Source organism: Amyelois transitella, chromosome 8, assembly GCF_032362555.1.
Source record: "Amyelois transitella isolate CPQ chromosome 8, ilAmyTran1.1, whole genome shotgun sequence".
In the NCBI taxonomy this organism is placed as follows: domain Eukaryota; kingdom Metazoa; phylum Arthropoda; class Insecta; order Lepidoptera; family Pyralidae; genus Amyelois; species Amyelois transitella.
This window is the reverse complement of record NC_083511.1, coordinates 4,442,959-4,463,533: the sequence shown is the minus strand read 5'-3', so window position 1 is coordinate 4,463,533 and position 20,575 is coordinate 4,442,959. Positions and strand designations below refer to the sequence as shown.

The 20,575-nt window shown below is 33.1% G+C and overlaps 1 protein-coding gene across 1 annotated transcript; it reads left to right on the top strand.

The window, feature by feature from the left end:
- Positions 1-13,148: 13,148 nt before the first annotated feature.
- LOC106135468 (toll-like receptor 6) lies at positions 13,149-17,967 on the top strand. The gene has a single exon (XM_013335764.2). It carries the CDS (start codon positions 13,318-13,320, stop codon positions 17,347-17,349), a length of 4,032 nt encoding a protein of 1,343 aa, XP_013191218.1. The 5' UTR covers positions 13,149-13,317; the 3' UTR covers positions 17,350-17,967.
- The last annotated feature ends 2,608 nt before the right edge of the window (positions 17,968-20,575 follow it).

The window sequence follows — 20,575 nt, the reverse complement described above, 5'->3', positions numbered from 1 at the left end:
CAAGTGTAAAAGAAGCCTAATTTATGTGTATGTATGTTTCTTGATGTGTCGAATAACTTTATATATTTTGTTTCTTTTGTAATCGCGCCAGCCCTACATGTCATCTATACGAATTAAGGCAGAGCATGTGTGGCATCTGCCTATATGCAGCATTCGTAAATACTCTTATCTCGGCATGTAACCACATTGCTTCATGTCCACAACGCTTTATCATATAAGTGCAGATATATTTCAAACTAAATGTTATCCCTTGTAGGTAATCATGTGACTTTATCGCAAACAAGAGATCAGATTTTCAATATTAATTTAACTGTATGAATGATTGTTTATCATGTTAGGTAAAGGCTTATAAACTTAGGATTCTTCTTTTATGCGATGGGCTAGCAACTTGTCACTACTTGAATCTCAATTCCATCACTAAGCCATACAGATAAACGTAGCATTTCCGTTTCTTTGATACAGTTAGCTCTATCTATCTCATAATTGATAAAGGCATGATTGTTTCTCTATCTCATCTTTACGTGTTCCCAGTTGCACCTTCCACAGAAGTGTTTCGGGACCCAGGGTCCGCCTTCTGACTTTTCCCTCTCCACTTGGTCCGGTTGCCGGCGTCCTCGAATTTCATGAAAGGCATGATTGTATGTTTGTATGTGAATCAAATACTTTAAAGCGATGTTTTAGCAACCTGTCACTCTCTTAATCTCATTTCTATCGTGGAGCTATCCAGAATATGACATTTCAGTCTTGTGACCAATGATTACACGTTTTTCTTACTCAATTAGTAGTAGAATAATTAAGTAATAATTTTATTATATTACTTCAATACGGTTCACTACAAAGCACTTAGCCTCACGACCTATATTGCATACCAAATTAAACACATGAATGCAATAGCCAATATTGATTGAAACTGAAATACGACAATTAGTCTTTCATTCACTTCATTAAAATTACTTTGACACAGTTTGAAATTAATAGTTAACAGAAGGGTAGCTTTTTCAGGGTATACTCGTATATCTGACTCTCATGGCTGCTTCGTGTTAGACATGCACATTATTAAAGACTACGTAAACGTTATTTTTAACAACATGCAAAATACTACTTACCTACATGAAGTTTTTGAGTGACCTCATGCTTATTTATTTACTTCAATATTATGTAAGTAGTAGCATGCTTTTTCATAAAAGTTAACGAACGTTCAAAAGATACGAGTAACAATTCAAAATATAAAGCTTGAGTATGTATGATCAAAAATGTGAAAAATTCTCCAGGACAATGCGCTTGATGTTACTTTTCTGCAGTCTCTATATTTCTGATACTATCGACAAAATATGCGATATTCTGATCAATGGTGTTCTAATTATTGTGACTTTGTTGTGTCAAATGGATTGTTATGTTAATTATGTTAATCAAAGTCATGATAACATTAAGAACTGAATCCATCTTGTCAGATGATTTTAAATATCTATTGAAATTACTACTTATTAACTCATTTATTAAACGAGAACTGTTTTCATAGAGGGTGTATAGAAATGTGCGATTGTCACAAGTACAAAGAAAGTTACAAGTAATTTTATTTGAATTAGATATTAATTGGTTCTTAATTGTTTAATTTTATTCAAATTCAGGACAAATCCAATTTTTCACTATTGTTCTTAAATCTTTTATCAGTTATTACTGTTTAACATTCATACATATAAAATCAAACCTTTTCGCCCGGAGACATGTTTATTATATGAACGAATGCGTTCATGCTAGCTCGTCAGCAACTTTTACTTATTACTTTACAACAATTATTGAATTCCAAATCAATATAATCTCTGCGAGGCAAAATGGTTAGCATGAATATTATGTATCACTTAATTTTAACACTACATCAAGCAAATAGCTGGAATTTTGGCACCAACCCCAATAAGGAATGTTCATTGACCCCCATAATTGATGGATCCAAGTTGGCTACCATCGATAGATTAATGACCATAAGATAGCTAGGTCGAAACGCCAGATAATGTATCTGGTCATCAAGCCATTAATTCATTGTGGTTACTTAACTTGATCAATTCTAATTTGTGTGACGACAGAAGCAGTTTGTGGTAACTCTTTATTGATATAAAAACAGTCTTACCAGATTTGTACTAAATATTTTTTGTTGTTATTAAAATCGTATTTATGCAAAAGTATGCAAGGATTGTAGCAAGTTGAAATATGTAATGTCTGCCTAGTTACTAATCCGGAAATAGACTAAAAACATTTCTTTGCATGGATTACAAATAATATGGAAGTTAGTTTAAAAATATTAAAGAGCATAATTTTTTTTTTTGTGTTAATTCCTTAAACAGTAATACGGACTTTGATGAAGCAAAAAATAATTAAAATATAAATAGATCTGTGATATTTTCAAAAAATACTATAGATAATTGGACTAAAATTCTATAAGTGAAATGCCAAAAAAAGTTTATCAAAATGAAACGTTCCGACACAATGTTATTATTTCCTTTTCCGGGCATTTGCAAAAAAGTACACTCGTCTGCATTAATAATGGTGGAAAGTATGTCACCATCAAATCTCCAAGTTTATTTTTGAAACGGAAAGAAAGTAATCAATGACCTTCAAAATACTTCCTTGTGACTTCCTCTTGCTATTAAGATACCAACCCGGCATTTCTGACTAAATGTATTTTTTTTTGCATACCTACTTAACTTTCCTTTTTTCTTTGTTTATTTATGTTTTACCTTTTACTTTTTAGACCATCGAAACGTCTATCGCCATCGTTCATGTTTTTTGTAATTTCGTATTCTCTTGAGACTTTAATTGTACCAATGTTTTTAACTAAAGCCACAGTATAAGCTACCTTTATTGTATATTTTATTCTAAAATTACTATAAATATTAATTACATGTGCTGTTACAGCTTCAACATCGATCTAAATTGTACATAAATGTCCAAAATGTTGCGCAATAGCTTTGATTTTCATCGAGCCTTCAACAATCATTTGGGTGAACACCCCGACTATTACATTTATCTTGAACTTGATTTTAATCCAACAGCTTTATTACTGGTGCATAAGATTTAAAACAAAACGTTAATTCATTGTCAGCCAGAAAACAAAGATTGATGGTACTAGCGATCTCAATGGTAGGTAGAATATTAAAGATGATGACTAAACATAAATAAATGAGGTATGTACAATATAAAAATATTTTGTGCGTCTTCCTACATTAGCATAAAGACCAATGATTTGTCTGTTATTAATTCTATGCTTGTCAACATTGCCGGTAGATTATAAAATGCAGACAGTACAGAAATAAAACTTGTAAACTCATCTTTATCAAGACATTCTTCTTTGATCGTTGAGATATATATTTAATTGTAAATTTAATATAGAATAGGTAACATAATATACTCGTAATAATGTTCAGGTAGTATAGATGTTGTAGAAATTGAAAGCACTTGCTTTTAATGATGTGGCTTGCATATAAAGTAAAAAATGTATCATAAATGTGACAATTAGGTACCTAATATAGTTTATAGAACCCGGAACCGACGAGCTTTCAAAAAGGGAATTATTAAAGAAATATGCAGATATAGTGGGAAGTGGAAAAATGTAGTCTCTGCCTACCACTGCGGCGAAAGATGTGATTTTGTGTATGTAGTTGTGTAGAATTAAATACGACTTTTGATAGTGATATCTGACAACTAAGTTTTTGCATAATTATTTGAAATAATTTACGAGCATATTATATTAATAAACGTTCTCTTAACCAATCATAATCATGCATAGGATTTGTAATATTTCATAGTTTCAAATTAGTTGTCAGAAACGTCAAATTAATAATTATTGTAAAGGATTTGCTGAAGCTTTGGTTATATAATGTCGATGTGTTATGGTCGATGTTCTTGTAATAACAGATACGCCTCTTCGTCATTCATCCATTTGTTCGTTTAGAATTGATAAGATATTTCTTTGATGTATGTTTTATTACTTTGAATATTTATTATCAATTGCTATAATTTGTTTATTTATTTTTCTCATATTTAAATATGAGAAAATAAGGAAGATTTCTTAAATAACATAGATGTTAACATAGACGATTAGGAAAAAAGTATTCATATTTATATTATAAATGTCAATGTGGGTTTGTATGATTGTCTGTCCTACTTTCCCATCAAAACAACTGAACCGTGAAATTTCGCATACATATTTTTATCCGTGCCGTGTGGTTCCCGGCACCAATAAAAAAAAGAATAGGACCACTCCATCTCTTTCCCACGGATGTCGTAAAAGGCGACTAAGGGATAGGCTTACAAACTTGGGATTCTTTTTTAGGCGACAGGCTAGCAACCTGTCACTATTTGAATCTCAATTCTATCATTAAGCCAAATAGCTGAACGTGGCCTCTCAGTCTTTTCAAGACTGTTGGCTCTGTCTACCCCGTAAGGGATATAGACGTGATGATATGTATGTATGTATGTATATTTTTATCACGGGCGGAGCCGCGGTCGAACGTTAGTGTAATTTAAATTCCATCTACTTATACTTATCCATGTGACCTTCTGCTTCTATAACTATTGGTTACGACTGCCTCATTAGAGGTTACAAATATATTACATACATAATACGTTTTGTATAATGTGTAAATATCAACGTAAAGATTAAAACTTATTTATCACACACGTATCAAAATTTAGAATAAAAGTGAAGACAGTCCAAAAGTGTGACAGTGGCCTTACTAATCTGACTTTATTTTTTATGCATCGCAACTTTTCTGTACCAATTTATCTGTTGACCCTACTTTCCCATTCTTTCCCCAACAACCGTAAAAGGGTATGCTAACTTTGTTTATACCGTCAAATGCATCGAAAACCAAGGTTTTCGGGGTAAGTGGATAGAAAGTTAGTCCAACTTAGGTAATAGTGTTACCCGCTAAGTAAAAGGAGTAATAATAAGATCATCCGAGCTCGGACGAACCCGATACCTTTTTAACCAAATTTGTTTTCCCTTTTGGTTACTTTCATACTGGGTATAATTGAATAAGAATTGTACATCATCATGTATTTGTAAATGTTGCGGATAAATCCGTTTGACCTGCAATTTATTTCGTAGAGACCTGGCTCCTCTTTAGACAGGTGAGAATGTTACCGTGACTGATGCCAGGAGGAAGAAGAATAATTCATGTTAGCTGCAGAGTAAGTAATCTGTCACTATCTTTAATTTCACTTCCATCACTTAGCCATCCACATAAATGTCTTCATGTCTTTTAGAGACTGTTGTCTACCCCGTAATAGCAAAGACGTGATATAAGTATCATTGTAGAAAAAGTCTTTTACCAGTGGGAACAGGGGCAATAAGCCACCATCTCCGTTTTGAGTAGCACCCCGCTTAACCCACGTTCACGTATTGTTCCGACTTATCGTCCATCTCATGTTTGTCTAACAAGAGACGTGTCCGATTATTATTGCTGTTTCATATCTGTTAGCTGTTCTGTTGGATATAATATGGATATGCCGAATTATATTTTTTTTGGTAATATCATGAATATTACTCTTTTTAAGGGCGATAAGGATTTATATTGAATAGTAGAAACTAAAATGTATTTAAAAATAGACTGAAGATTTCACTTTAGAAGTTTCGACAAAAATATGCTTGTTTATAAATTTCCTTTCAGAAAAATTCTAACTCGTTTCTAAATTTTAAGTAGGTACTATGATCACAAAAAATATTAATGGAAAATGCCAGCATAACATTACGAATTGAAACTTATTGACAAGAACACTATTAATTACATCAGTCACCTGAGTATATCTACATATCAATTCGAAGAAGGACTCGTTCGACAAAACTACATCCAATTATACTAATTACTTAATTCGGATCGGATCGGTAGTTAAAGTAATCGAGCCCAATTGGCATCTAAAAATTATTCAGTATTTTAATATTTTAATATTTTCTATGCTCTCTTCTTAAAAAAGGTACCTGGAAACTTGTTTTAAGTAAATGTGTAATTTAAGATAAGTGAAGTGAATGAAGAGTTTATTTACGGGTTATTTAAAAAAAATCCACAAAATACTAATTAAAATTTCAACAATCATATTTACGTTGTTTTTGTTGATGGAGTCGAATAGGTACGCTTATCCATGTTATGGACATCACTTTTTAAACACGATTTTAATAAGATTAAAATAATTGTTTGAGTCCTGTAGATTGACTGGGGCTAGTCAAGTGCAGACAAAAAAATAACCCACGCCTGTCTACTATTTTGTGAAAGCCGGAGAGAATGTATGCATTTTTTATTACTTCGTGAATAGGTTATTATTATTAACATAAATTCATGAAATAAATAATACTGAACGAAATATTCTTTTATTACAGTTTTTATCATCGAAGCAAGAACTCCAACTGGTAATTGACGTGTAAACGTCAATCATTATTGAAATCAGTAGATGTATATTGATATGAACACAAAAAATCATGTACACGTTCTTAAAATAAACAGCTAATTCACTCTATGACTATAAAAAGCACAAATATCAATGAACTCTGTGACGACACGAGCTCGTTAAAAATGTAAAACATTGCAAGGAAAACATAAATAATACAATCTCAAATAGAAGAAGTAGATTAGAAATGCTAGTTGGAAGTGATATGAGAGCCAATGAATTTTAATCTAAGGATGAAGAAAATCGGATAAAGGAGAAAAATAAATGTAGGAAAGGAAACACCGTGCCTAGATAAATAAAAACGATTCAAAGACAAATAAAAAAAGTGAAAAAAAGAGGAGACAAATATCAACGAACGCTGTAAATATCAATTTAAGTTGTAAACAAGAAATAACTATTTCAATTAAAAAAAATGCTTTACGATGTTCCAGTGTCTTTTTGTAAATAATTTTATTAAAAAGTAGTATCTTGATACTGACTATAAAGAGAACATATTACGAGTATAATATCAATGATTACAGTTAACTACAAACGTCATTATTTCATTTGTCGATAAAATACCAAGCAATTTGTTTAAAATTATCCTTATTTAGAATTCAATGAAATTTCCGTACGGATGATTAGCGGACATAATATTAATGATTATTTTAAATAGAATTTAAAACGATTAGTTCGTTCAAAAACGATGGATGTTGAAAATTGGATTACCACAATATCATATTCTTTTAACATCGAATCACTTGAATATTGACAGCAATTTGTGTCTACATCTACATTATCTTCTCTCTTATTTACTAGTTACATAAATCTATTACTTTCAATTTACAATTCAATACTTTCTATTGCGGTAAAAACGTTAACTGTATAACTACAAAAACAAACACCCGTAAAAAAAATCACTTCATCTGTCACGTACGCATAGTGAAAATTTGTCATTTCTCTACGCACTTTCACTATAAAATTAGATGGCATTGTATTCGATACGGTCCAAGGTCAATTGGCACAATTTTACATCTCATTCAGACCAGTAGTGGAGATGAAAGTAAGTAATTATATTTATTAGGAAGTGATTAAGTGTTTAAGTGCTTACTTGGTAGTAGAGGCTGAAATTTTCTATATAAATTGTTGTTATTATTAATCGATTGTTTGTTTATACTTTATGACTATGTCATGTCAATTAACATTAAAAATAAATAAATAGAAATAATAACACATTCATTAAGCTAACTGTAGTATTAGAGACTCTTAAATCAGTTCAGTGCAAAAAAGTGTGTTATGCTATTTATGGAGAAGCAATAGTGGAAATCTTCTAACAACTGCGAATACCATAATGTATAATGGATAACGTGCGAGGCTTCCAAAGATTGTAATTGTTTCGGATTTCAGTTCAGTACTGAGATCGCTAATTTGAGCTATATTTATTTGAAGCACGATGAGAGTTAGGCCGTATATAAGCGCCAAGTAGTTCAATACAAGACAATAACCTTTACCTAGTTCATTAGTTTTCTATACCATATAAATATTTATGACTGTAGCCGCAGCTCATCCCCATAAACAACGAAAATTATAGATCCAAATCCATAATTAAAACTAGTGGAAATGTGAAATGAACTAACATCAATAATTATGTAAATGTTTGTAATGGAAGCAGATAACAGGTTGTACAGTGATTCATGCATAATGCAAGTACTAATGTGGCTGTTAATTGCATGTCTTTAGGGCTGCAACCCTGTTTGATTACATTCTAATGCAATTTGATTGTGGGAGTAATGTCTGTTTTATAACTCGTTTCTGTTATGAGTGGCGATGATATGTTGGTCGTATTATCTATCGTAGGTCGTATTTATATGTATACAGTAAAATCTATAATAGGTTGACTAATTACATAATTGGTAATAATTAAGTAAGGTTGACATATGGTTTTCTCAAAAACCTCTAATAGTATTATGTTAAATAAGTTACAAGGATAATCTACAAATGTATTAATGTAATTTTTATTATTTATAAAGTTACCAATTAAAATACCTATTTTTAATTTAATAGGTAAAATCTTAGACTTAAGCATTCTTAGATCAAATATTGATAACAATTATAATATAATAACTACAAATATCTTTGTATTGATTGTAACTCATGATGCTGGCATCTAATTGCATTGATTGCATTGCTGCATCAAAAATGCCTTAAACATTTTTTTCTATCTCCATCCGTCGACAGTAAATACTTGTACTTTTCATTTTGTATGTCATGTTTTTTGTGCTGTTCTGAACCTGATTATTAAAGACAACAGATGTAAATGCATTGCAATTTTTAAGTAATGTGTGAACAGGAAGAACCCTTTTTACGAAAACCTAACTGCTGGTATTAAAAATAGTATAAACATCGGAAGTGCCAGTATTCCTACAACTTGTCGTGACACCAACAAAGGTGTAACTCCAAACGATTTCAAATTTAAATCCAATGGGAAAGTAAAAGGAGTAAAACATTGGACCTTTCCCCGAGATACATTTTGTAAGCTGTGGATAACGTTTTTATTGTTAACAAGGCAGCAAGCCACGACGAGCAACGATGATATCTCCTCGTATGAATGATGACTTCGTGCTAAGCCTCTGGAAGCAGGTCTGGCATAGACACAAGACTTAAAGACACGGCACGAATATGGAAATTGCATGCTTAAATTATGATTGTTACTAACAATAATGGTAAAATAGCAGCTGGAGTATAAGGAAATGTTGAAAATGCTATTTATATTTAAAGCAAAATATTCGAATTAAATCATTTAATTTTTTGATGAATAGAATAAGTACTAATGGAACAACTTAAAGTGTTAACACTGTTAATTACGGCTAATATGCCTAATTTCAATTACGCAAACTGATGATTTGCCATATTATAAAAACTTATGTTAATTATCAATGACAATAACGCTATCTTCTTAAATCTGTGGACGCGACCCATCTGAAAGAGATAAGGGGTCGACGTTTTTAGCACAAAGCGTTTTCTGTTTCGGACCCTCTCAGGTTATTTGACTCGAAACGTGCCTTGGGAGTACCTGTTTACTGAGACCACCTTTATCGAAGCCCCAACAATATTTTGTCCAGATTATCAAAATGCCTTTAACGTTCAGTGCCTAACAGATGCAACGTCTTATTTAACAAATAACAATCACGCTTTTAGGATGAACAAAGGTGTTGATGATAAGAAATATGTATTAAACAAACGTATTTTTTTCTTTTATTTGAACTCTAAGCTTTGCCCTTCGAAGTCTGAGGTTCAGATTTAATTTAAATTAAGTAACTTTAAAAAAAACTAACACATGTAAAGACATGGTCCCAGAATACTTTCTTTCTTTAAAAATACTATGAATAATTTTTACGATGTACAAAAAATTTAGTAAAATGGAATGTTGAGGGACATTACTAAAAATATAAAAACCTGATAGATTTATAGCAAGAAATTCTTCAAATAATATACTCATTTAGTTGCGGTATTGACAGTCGTAAAGAAATTTAAACTTTTTAGTAAATGTTTTGTCTCAAATTTTATGGAGGCAGCACAGAAATTGCGGTAGACGTCTATTGTGTATGGAGTTCGTTAGAGAATTTGTACTGCAATTCGTATTTTTTCTATTGTTCCGGATTTGAGAAACTGACCGTATATTGTTTAAAATGGACAGGACCTCGCTTTGTCTCTTCATCCATTTAACACATTACAAAAGCACGCTCAATTGGTGTAAACGGCTTTTGGTTATGGCAAATAGAATTGTTTTCAATGACACCGAACTTTCGGCACCATTTTGGTTACAATTTTGCTGCAGTTTGCCTTTGTCCTACTCTATCTCATGTGGAGTTTGGTTCAATTATTTTTAGAGCTTCCGCTTCTGTGTCGCATGATTCTTTGTTTAGTGCAACTTGTTTGTCCTTTATGTAGATTTTTATTGTGTTATTCTACAGTATAATCAAATTAAAACGTCCATCGAATGAATGATTGAATACGTTTTTAATCAGTGTTTTTCTTTAAGAAGAAGAGTAATTTTAAATACAAATTATACTTATCAGGGTTCATTATTTGAATCAAATATATGTTTAATGTATCCCACAAGTTCACACGTTAAAGTGCCTATTTAAAGCCAATCTGTAACAGATTGAGAGAGTCATAAATATTCTGAGATAAACGAAGCCATTCTTTCACATAAAAGTCATGTTGAACTTAGTCCACAGATATCGAGCAAAGTCAATATTCTCTCGAATATTTCTATAACGTTCCTAAGGGAAGATCGCTATAAGATGTTTTTGGAGACGCTTGTTACGAGATAAGTGGTAATATTGTGTTTGATGTTGTCTGGTAAATATTGGACCGTATAGGCACGTGAGATATTGACTTTCAATATTGACTGAGAATATCAATGGTCTGGACTCTGATACATTTTGACCTTGATGTGCCAGACCGCATTTCTTAGAATGACTCAGATCCTATCTCTAGTTTGGTCAACAAATGCGTTGTTGTGTTTAAAACAGCTTATGACATATAAAAATTGAAAATTATTTACACACTTTCTTAACCAGTTCAATAAGATTTGAATCCTATAATAAGAAAAATATTCAAACAGACTAAGGCCTATAGCGACGAATATAAGTTAAGCCATTCATTAAAAGGTTACTATCACCAGGTAAGTTATGTGAGCGTCGGGCACTAGAGGTCTTGGATCGTCTCCCACGGTAGACCCGATTCGACACGCACGTGTCGGAGCATCCGATGGTCTGCGATTACTTCGCGGTGACGCACGAGTAGGATTACCATCATCGTGTATCGTATAGAGGAATTTGTTTTCTAAACGAAAGTTACAAACACTTGTGATTTACGGTATAAAGATATCGTCTAGAATTTTATTGAAGAGTATTATATTGAAGAATAAAAATCAATAAAAAGAGGCAACCGTAAAGTTATAAGTCAAAAAGTACCTATAGGTACTAAAGTATACTTCGTGTCCGATTATGCTGTGAACTGCTATGGAGGGTACAGCCGAGAATATAAGCAAAGATGAGAGAAATAAAGTATGAAGTAATGTTAGAAATAGAACTACCAAATATTTTTTAAATATGTTAATTATAATCACATACCCCAATTAGATCTATTTAATGAATGCAGGATAGTTGATAAGAATAATTAGTACAGTGCCATCGAATGATAATTTTGATACATTATCTCTTTTAAGTATTAATTTCCATTTCATATAAATAACTAGGTATATTTTCTCTCTACTAAATTCAAACTTGAATAAAATTTCTGAAACCTACGTAACCATATTTTCTTTTCAAATTTGGTAGGCTTTTAGAAGATTGCCAAATTTCCTTTCTGAGCTACACATTTCCATGTAAATTAATTGCTGTGTGATCAATATGGTAACCCTACGATCAAGAATCCTTTGCCTCTTCAATGAACGTGTTTTTGTGTCTAACTATCTCGCTTAGGAATTTGTACTTTTTCATTCAGAGAAAATTATTTTTAAATTCTACTCTCTATTTTAATGAGACATTTTATAGCTTTTAGTGGGTATGGATCCATTTCACTTACTTTTTTTCAGATACCGTAAAGCGCACTTTATTGAAGAAACATGATGATAGTGACATTAAAACTATTTTTGTTTACAAATACTGTCTCTCACTACAGCTCATTCCTATTTCATTCACAGCTTTTTTTCGTTCTAAAGTTATTTGCCTGGTATAAACTTTCCCAGTTTCTGTATTAAGCAAACTAAAACTACATAAATAAGAGACCATCTCTGAGTTTAAATTTTAAAAAGGTCTGGCTTGTATTTTTGTAAAAGATTTTAATAATCCCTTTGACCCATAGACATCAAAACAAACCTCGTTATTTATCAACACAAATAATTGCATTTAATTGCAACATTAATATAACAGCTTGCGGTAAAATATCCTTATGTTAATAAGTTTATTGCATCTCAATACAATATTCAAGTCATCATACTATTGTAATTGTAACATAATACTGTTATTGAACATCTGTTCTTTAAGTAAACCGTAAAGTGAATTAACTTACAATACGGTATTGTCAGTTTTCTGTGCCGATTTACTTAAAACTGTCAATCATTTTTGCGTTCATGAATGACTAATATGTAAAATGTCCGCCCATTTCGTCATAACGTAAGTACTTTTCCAATTGGTATTATACGTATTCATAAAGATTAAAAGGCATTTGCTTTATTTCCGCTATTATTTTAGTTGAATTGAACATCTGAATTTCCAAAATAATTAATGAGACAAAACATGTTATACCTACATATTTTTAACAATGGTAAGAATAGTCTGCTGAATAAAAAGGTGATAGTATTGGATTTCAAATCTAAAAGGTTAATGTCACAGGTAAGAACAAATACTCGTAAAAGTAGCACTACTAAATGCAACCATTTTGTATCTCCCACCGACCTCCTTTGAGATGAAACTTGAGGAGGTGCAACCGAACATCACGCAATAAGTCTTCTATGCAGCGCACTGCATAACCAATATTTTTGAGTATTCAAAAAACACGCGTGCCATCTGTTGTGAGCCGATGCAGAGCGGGTCCCACCCGTCATTGTAGTCCCCCTCGCCCCGCATCGGTCCCCCCTCCCACTCACCCAACACCCATGCGGCTTTCGTTCGTTCAAACTTACGTAGGTCAGTTACCGCCCGACCGCAGGGGAGCATGGCTGCGTCAAAAGTTTTACCGCGAACCCGTACTCTATGTTTACATTCGCTATAAACCGAAGTGCATACAACAATATAAGACTGTATAAAATTGACTTTTAAGTGAATCAAAGTTTATAAACAAACATCAAGTGATATAAAAGTGACAAATGAACTGTTTTACAGTGAAAAAATGACCCAAAAGTTACACGAAATGGTTTCGTTAAAAGTTTGGATGTGTTTGCTTGTTGTGGCGACTAGTGCGCGCGCACGCTCTGCGCCGCCCGCCCCCAGTGGCTGTCAGTGGGACTATTCGGACGCAAAGTTGAGTGAATCTAACTTTCTCACGTGCAACATCAAAACCATCGGTTCTGCAGACTTTTTGTTCAAAAATATTACAACTGCGCAGGCGTACAACATCAACAAGTTAAAATTAACTTGTACTGATTTGCTTTTCTTCGAGAGTTCCTTACACATGAATACCGGTAGTTTCTTAGGTCAACTGAGAAAACTAGAAGACTTGCGCGTGGAATTCTGCAAAATACGCTACGTGCCGGCTACTGTATTGTCCCCGCTTCGTGATTTAACCAGTTTGACTCTACGTTCGTATAACACGGACTGGCCTGCAATGACAATGGAGTTTCATGCCGAGAGTTTTCGTGGATTGATGGAACTTCGTTCCCTTGATCTTGGCGATAACAATATTTATATGTTGCCATCTGAAGTATTCTGTCCATTGTTCAGCTTAGAATCTCTCAATTTAACTAACAATAGAATACAAGATATATCCGATATTGGATTTTCAGACTGGGGTAAAGGACCTATGGCGCCAGGAAAATCTTGCAACACTGGGCTTAAAATGCTTGATTTATCTCATAATAATATTCTACGCCTGCCTGACAACGGTCTTTCTAGCCTCAGATCTTTAGAAGTGTTGAATATTCAGAACAACTTAATTAATGAAATAGGAGATAGAGCTTTTGTCGGCTTGACTTCATTAAAAATCCTGAACTTGTCTGGAAATAAGTTAGTCGCTGTCCCTCCAGAACTATTTCAATCGTCGAGAGTTATAAAGGAGATCTCATTAGCGAACAATTCACTTTCCGTGCTGGCTCCAGGATTATTAGAGGGGCTTGATCAAATGGAGAAATTGGATTTATCAAGAAATTATCTCACAAACGATTGGGTTAACAGAGATACGTTTGCTGGTTTAATAAGACTTGTTATACTGAATTTATCCAATAATGTACTATCTCGCCTGGATCCTAAGTCATTTCAAGATTTGAATAACTTGCAAGTTCTGAATTTAGACAACAACGTTATAGAAATAATATCTAATGGAGCCTTTGCAGAACTAAAAAATCTTCATCAGCTGTCAATTTCAGACAACAGAATCAAAGTTTTAAATGAACACATATTTTCTAATCTTTTTGTATTGAGTCAGTTATATCTAGACAATAATCACATTTCTACAATCCATGAGCGCTGCTTTGAAAATATAACTTACTTGCAAGACCTGGGTCTAAATGGTAATAACTTAAATATGGTTCCTGAAGGCATTAAAAGGTTGCGATTTTTGAAAACTCTAGATATTGGCAAAAATAACATTACAAAAGTAGACAATACTTCCTTTGAGGGGTTAGAAGAACTTTATGGACTAAGACTGGTCGACAATCACATTACGAGTGTGCCTAAAGACACATTTAGCACGTTGCCGTCACTACAGGTGCTCAATTTAGCATCAAATAAAATTGAAACGATAGAGCAAGATGCTTTCCTCTCAAATCCAACTTTGAAAGCAATCCGATTAGATGGCAATAAACTAACAGATATTCGAGGAGTTTTTAATAAACTTAATACCCTAGGTTGGCTTAATATCTCAGACAACAAACTTATTTATTTTGATTATAGTTATATGCCAGCAAGTCTTGAATGGTTAGATCTCCATAGCAATGATATAACAAAATTGGAAAACGAATTCAATACAGAACAAAACATTCGTATGCTTGACGTTAGCTACAATGCGATTGAAAATATAGATGAAAGATCGATACCTGATTCAATAGAGATTCTTTTCTTAAATAACAACAAAATTCACACGATTCAGCCAGGTACATTTTTACAAAAAAAGAAGTTAGAAAAGGTCGTTGTGACGGATAATAAATTGAGAACTGTCGAACTATCAGCGTTTACTCTGCCCCATATCCCAAAAAGTAGGTTATTACCGACATTCTTCATTGGAAACAATCCATTTGTTTGTAACTGTCATATGATCTGGCTGCAAAAGATAAATTTATGGAATCACATGAGGCAATATCCTAGATTTGTTGATTTGGAATCAGTAACTTGTGAAGTTGTAAACAATAAATATGGTGGCAAGGCTAATCTGATGGACGTTCCTGAAACTCAATTTTTGTGTTCTTATGAAACTCACTGTTCATCTAGCTGCTTCTGTTGTGACTTCGAAGCATGTGACTGTAAAATGACATGTCCCGAGGGATGTTCGTGTTTCCATGACAGTAACTGGAACTCCAATGTTATCGACTGTTCGAATGTTGGTTACACAGAAATACCGGAAAAGATACCGATGGACGCTACGGAACTATATCTGGACGGCAACGACTTCAGTTCACTCAGCAGTCATCTATTCATCGGCAAAAAGAAATTACACAAACTCTATCTTAATAATAGTAAGATAGAAACAATCGACAATGATACATTTAACGGGCTCCATTCTTTGACTGTTCTTCACCTTGAAAATAATCACTTAACAGAATTAGCTGGTGGTGAATTCTCGCAAACAAGGCACTTGAGAGAATTATACTTGAATGATAACCTCTTGACAAGTGTTTCAAATAAGACCTTCGAGAATTTATCTGCTTTGAGAGTTGTGCATTTACAAGGAAACAAGATCCTTGACTTAGACAAAAAATTGGCTCACATTATTCATCTTGAAAACGTCAACGTTGTAGGAAATATATTTACCTGCAGTTGCGATAACGTATTTTTACTCCAAAATTGGTTCAAGAAATATTATGAAGATCCAGTTGAAATGTTTTGTGCGGATGAAAGTGGACTTACTTCGAATCAAACAGTGTTTGACGTGATAGATAAGTGTCGTGAATCTAGTGTCACAGACAATACAATTCCCACTGAAAACCAACCCTATCAATATGATGAAGTAAGCACTATTAAATTGAACTTTGTGCCTCTTTTAGCTGTAGTTTTAATAAGTGTAATTTTAATTTTATTGTTTGGTGCCTTAGCATTCTCCCTCAGACAAAATGTACGTCTATGGGCTCATTCTAAATATGGTGTGAGGTTATTTAAAAGTGCATCTATTCAGGAAAGTGAACTTGATAGAGACCGTTTGTATGATGGTTATGCTGTATATAGTTTGTTAGATGACGATTTTGTATCTAAGATTGTTGCCCCTGAAATGGAACATTTAGGTTACACAATGTGTTTCCATTACAGGGACATGCAACACGTCCATGAAAATTACTTATTAGAACAAATGACTAATGCCGCTGAATCTTCAAAACGAATTCTTGTTTTTGTATCTTTCAACTTTTTACAAAATGAATGGTCCAAAATATTATTCAAATCAGCACTCAAAAATGTAATAACTTCGATTCACCCTTCCATAAGACGGCATAGAGTTGTGTTTATTTTAACAACGGATGTAAGTGCATTAAATTTAGATGTCGACTTCCAAAACTATTTAAAAACATGCAACGTCCTTTTGTGGGGTGAAAAGAAGTTTTGGGAGAAAATAAGGTTTGTCATGCCTGACATTTCCAACTTACAATGGAACAAAGACACTATGAATTACAATCATGGCGTCGATCCAAATGGGAGGAGGCATCCTTCTCGTTACACAGCTTCGCCGACCGCTCCGGAGCATTGGTATAAATACGATGCTATTCCTCCTCAGACTCCTACTGCCAATAATGTCGGTATTACAGTCGAAGATGATTCGTCGATGTTAACAAATACAACTTTGACGAGTCAGCTTCAAGACTATGATAACCCCCATCACAGTTACATTTCAATTGACACTCAAAACTACGAACAGCCATATGGCGGTCGGCCAAGGCCACCTAATACGCTTCGTAAACATCCCGTAGCACATTCCCCTTCTATGCTTGATGATCAAGGGTACTTACAACCACGGTCATCTGTGCACGAGTGCTTGCCTCAAACCCATCCAGCTCACAGATGATAAGGCGGTTTAAATCTATTTTTATCTATGAAAGATATTTGTTAATGGAACGACACATTCCAAGCATGTGTGTAGACAGTATTTTAAAACTTCGCCTTACTCTAATGACAAAATGTTTATGTACAGGTATTATGTAAAGCAAAACGTCATGTAATAATAAAGTTTACTATTCAGATTATTTATCAGATACAAGTTTCACTAACTATTTCATAAAATTTTACTTAATTATGAAACTTGGTACAGATTTGTTCCTTTGTATTATGTATTTGATGAGACTGTATATTGTTGAATGTTGTCTGAACGTATCTACGTATATTGAAGCCTTATGAATTGTATTGTATCATTATAGTGTGTTAACAACAAAAATAGATTTATTGTTGTATATTAAGACTGAGCATTGTAAATTTAAGAATGTTAGCCAGTATGCAAAGAAAACTTATTATAGGTATTTTCGTATAGTATATTATCTCATTGTTACCAAATATTTTGTAAGTAACTGTTGTAAGTATTATTGTGAATAGATAATGGTCCTTGTATAAATATATAGGTCCTAGTCATTAGGTAGGAATTGAATAGTGTTAAAATTGTAGATAGTGCTGGCTACAAAGTTCACGGTAGTTAAAGCCTGCTAAATTGTGTTTAGAGGATAAAAAACAAAAATTAATTATCATTAACTTTGTAGCTTGTTTATTCAAATAAATTTATAATTGTCGACTGTTACATTTATTTAAATGAAAATAAAAGAATATTATCAAATGAATTTACTCTTTCATTCAAATACTCGTACTTATATTGTAGTAATACGTTTATTGATGTTTTATATAGAACTAGTAGTAACTCATCGAAAAATTAAACTACTAAACGGAGTTAACTTCACATTACATTTGATGTTCATACATAATACTTAAAACTATTATGCAAGAGTTATTATTATAAATAGCTACACAGATAAAATATAGAAATTATTTCACTGTTTCTAATTGCCTTCATTAATTATCAAACAAACTGTGGCTTATTTGGAGAACAAGATACCGGACCTTTTTGTTTTGCCGCGAAAGATAACAAAAAAGTAGCTTTGTGTGAACACCAAATGTCCGTTAGCTCCGTTGTTTCCATTTCTATATTGAGAAACGAAGATCCTTTGAAAAAAAGTTTAGAAATCATTTCGGCCTGCCGACAATCATTGGTATAATGACGGTCCCTTCCCAGGTAGAAGCTCCTAAGTCATATATCAACCGTCACAGATACCTTAGTAGCTATAAAAGAGATTTACAATACGTTCTATATTCTTGGCTAGTTTAAAGTATATTTACGTGACCTTATGGACATGGTCCGAGGGTCCAATGATTTTTTTTTAATTATTTTTTGAAGTGTAAGCTTCGACGGCTGGCGACATATGGCAACATGCTTTGAAAGACCGCCGACCGACTGACTTAAATTTTTAATACATTGTATGTAAGGGTGCAACTGTTATTAACACTTTGTAAGTATGAGAAATTGCATTTAGTCCAAGGTTAAGTTCAGTCAGTTATGGTAGTGAATTAAATAGAAACTGTTTTAAATATCGATACATTTCATAGCACGTTTTTTTATTCTTAGAAGACTGTACATTTTAGGATTTCCAATAACAACAAGTACCGTTACAGTAAGCGAATAGACATATAGATGAGGAAATGCCTCATCTATATGTCCATTCGCACCACGGTTCAAAACCATTCTACTCATCATTTTCCTGGCGCTAATTCTAGTTGTAATCTTTTCCTCTTAGAAAAAGAACTTGGGTACGAGACTGGGAGAGTCGGTACAACAGAATTTTATACAAAAGAAATTCGTCTAACATCCACGATCTTTGCAGGAGAAACTAATTTTTATTAAATCATGCTTGCAACACATCCAGCAACGATGTTTTTCACCAGCGGTTAGCAATGTAACTAATGTAAGTATACGTAACTCAGGAAAAAATTATTGCCAATTTTCGGCTTTCGGTAGGAAACCTGAAAATTTGAAAGCCAAAATTTTGCAAGAATAATCATATAAATTACGTCACATACAGCTGGCAGTGCAACTGAGCTTTAAAGGTCCAATGAGAGAAAGAAAATAATAAGAGTTTAAATTACAAAGCAATATCTTACAACAATGAATTACTAACAAGATAAGCAATGATATATGATTAGTATTATTTGAATATACCATAGACTTATTTGACAAACCGCAAGTGGTCGAGCTCAAGAAGATTAATGAAGTGAAAGCAAGCATTGGGCAGTGATGTCGAAACTAATTTTTAGTAAGTAGTTTTTGTACTAACATGTTGTACAAAAGAAATATACTTACTAGTTATTTTATTTTGTAAAAAGTAGAGAAGAAAGACAAGCTTGAATGAAGATAGTTATGAATGTGGATAAACCAAAAAATATGTAGGCAGCCGCCATAGCAAGTGGAAAGATGTTTTCTCTGCCTACCCCTCCGGGAAAGAGGCGTGATTTTATGTATGTATGAATCAAAACATACATAAATATATCACAACTTCATCTCTCACAAAGTAGAGTGACAGGCCACGTTTAGTTCTAAGGCTGAATGATGGAATGAGATTCAGGAGTAGTGACAGAATGCATTACAATTTGCTTGGACACGATTATTTTTTCGCATAGAAACTTAAACTAGATGAATGTGCTAAAGGTATACTAAATGCTATACTCTGATTGTGTGAGTTCTTGGTCTGCCACATCAATACATATAGCCAGAAGCAAGCTAGCGTTACAAGGCTTTCTTTTTTTATCTGCATTTATATTCGGGATAATTCTCATCACACTCTCACCCCTCCGAAGTGATGCCGTAGGTTCGTTCTTTAGCCATGATCAGGATTGGATAAGTCAGGTTTTTGCACAAAGTGCCTCCGTGGCCTCCGCAACATTTGCTCCGGAACTAATCCCATATTAAATCATGGTAAAAGCAGCACTGAATGAATGTGCCTATTATCTTAGTTACCTTTTAGAACCAGTCTTTCTATTTTGAATTACCTTTTTTGTAGGTTATATAATATTTCACATCGTGTATGAATATATGCTCTGTCCCTAGTTATTTCGCAATGAAAGATTTATTTCTAAGTAACTATGTAATTGTGTTGTTATTGGTATACATTTTTATTTAACAAGCATCTACCGTTTTCCTTATTAAACTGTCATGCCATAAAACTAGAGGCCTTATTATCACAGTATTTAAGGATTAA

What these genes read in the sequence shown, in the direction of transcription:
- LOC106135468 (XM_013335764.2), top strand. Translation starts at nt 13,318, where the DNA reads ATGACCCAAAAGTTACACGAAATGGTTTCGTTAAAAGTTTGGATGTGT.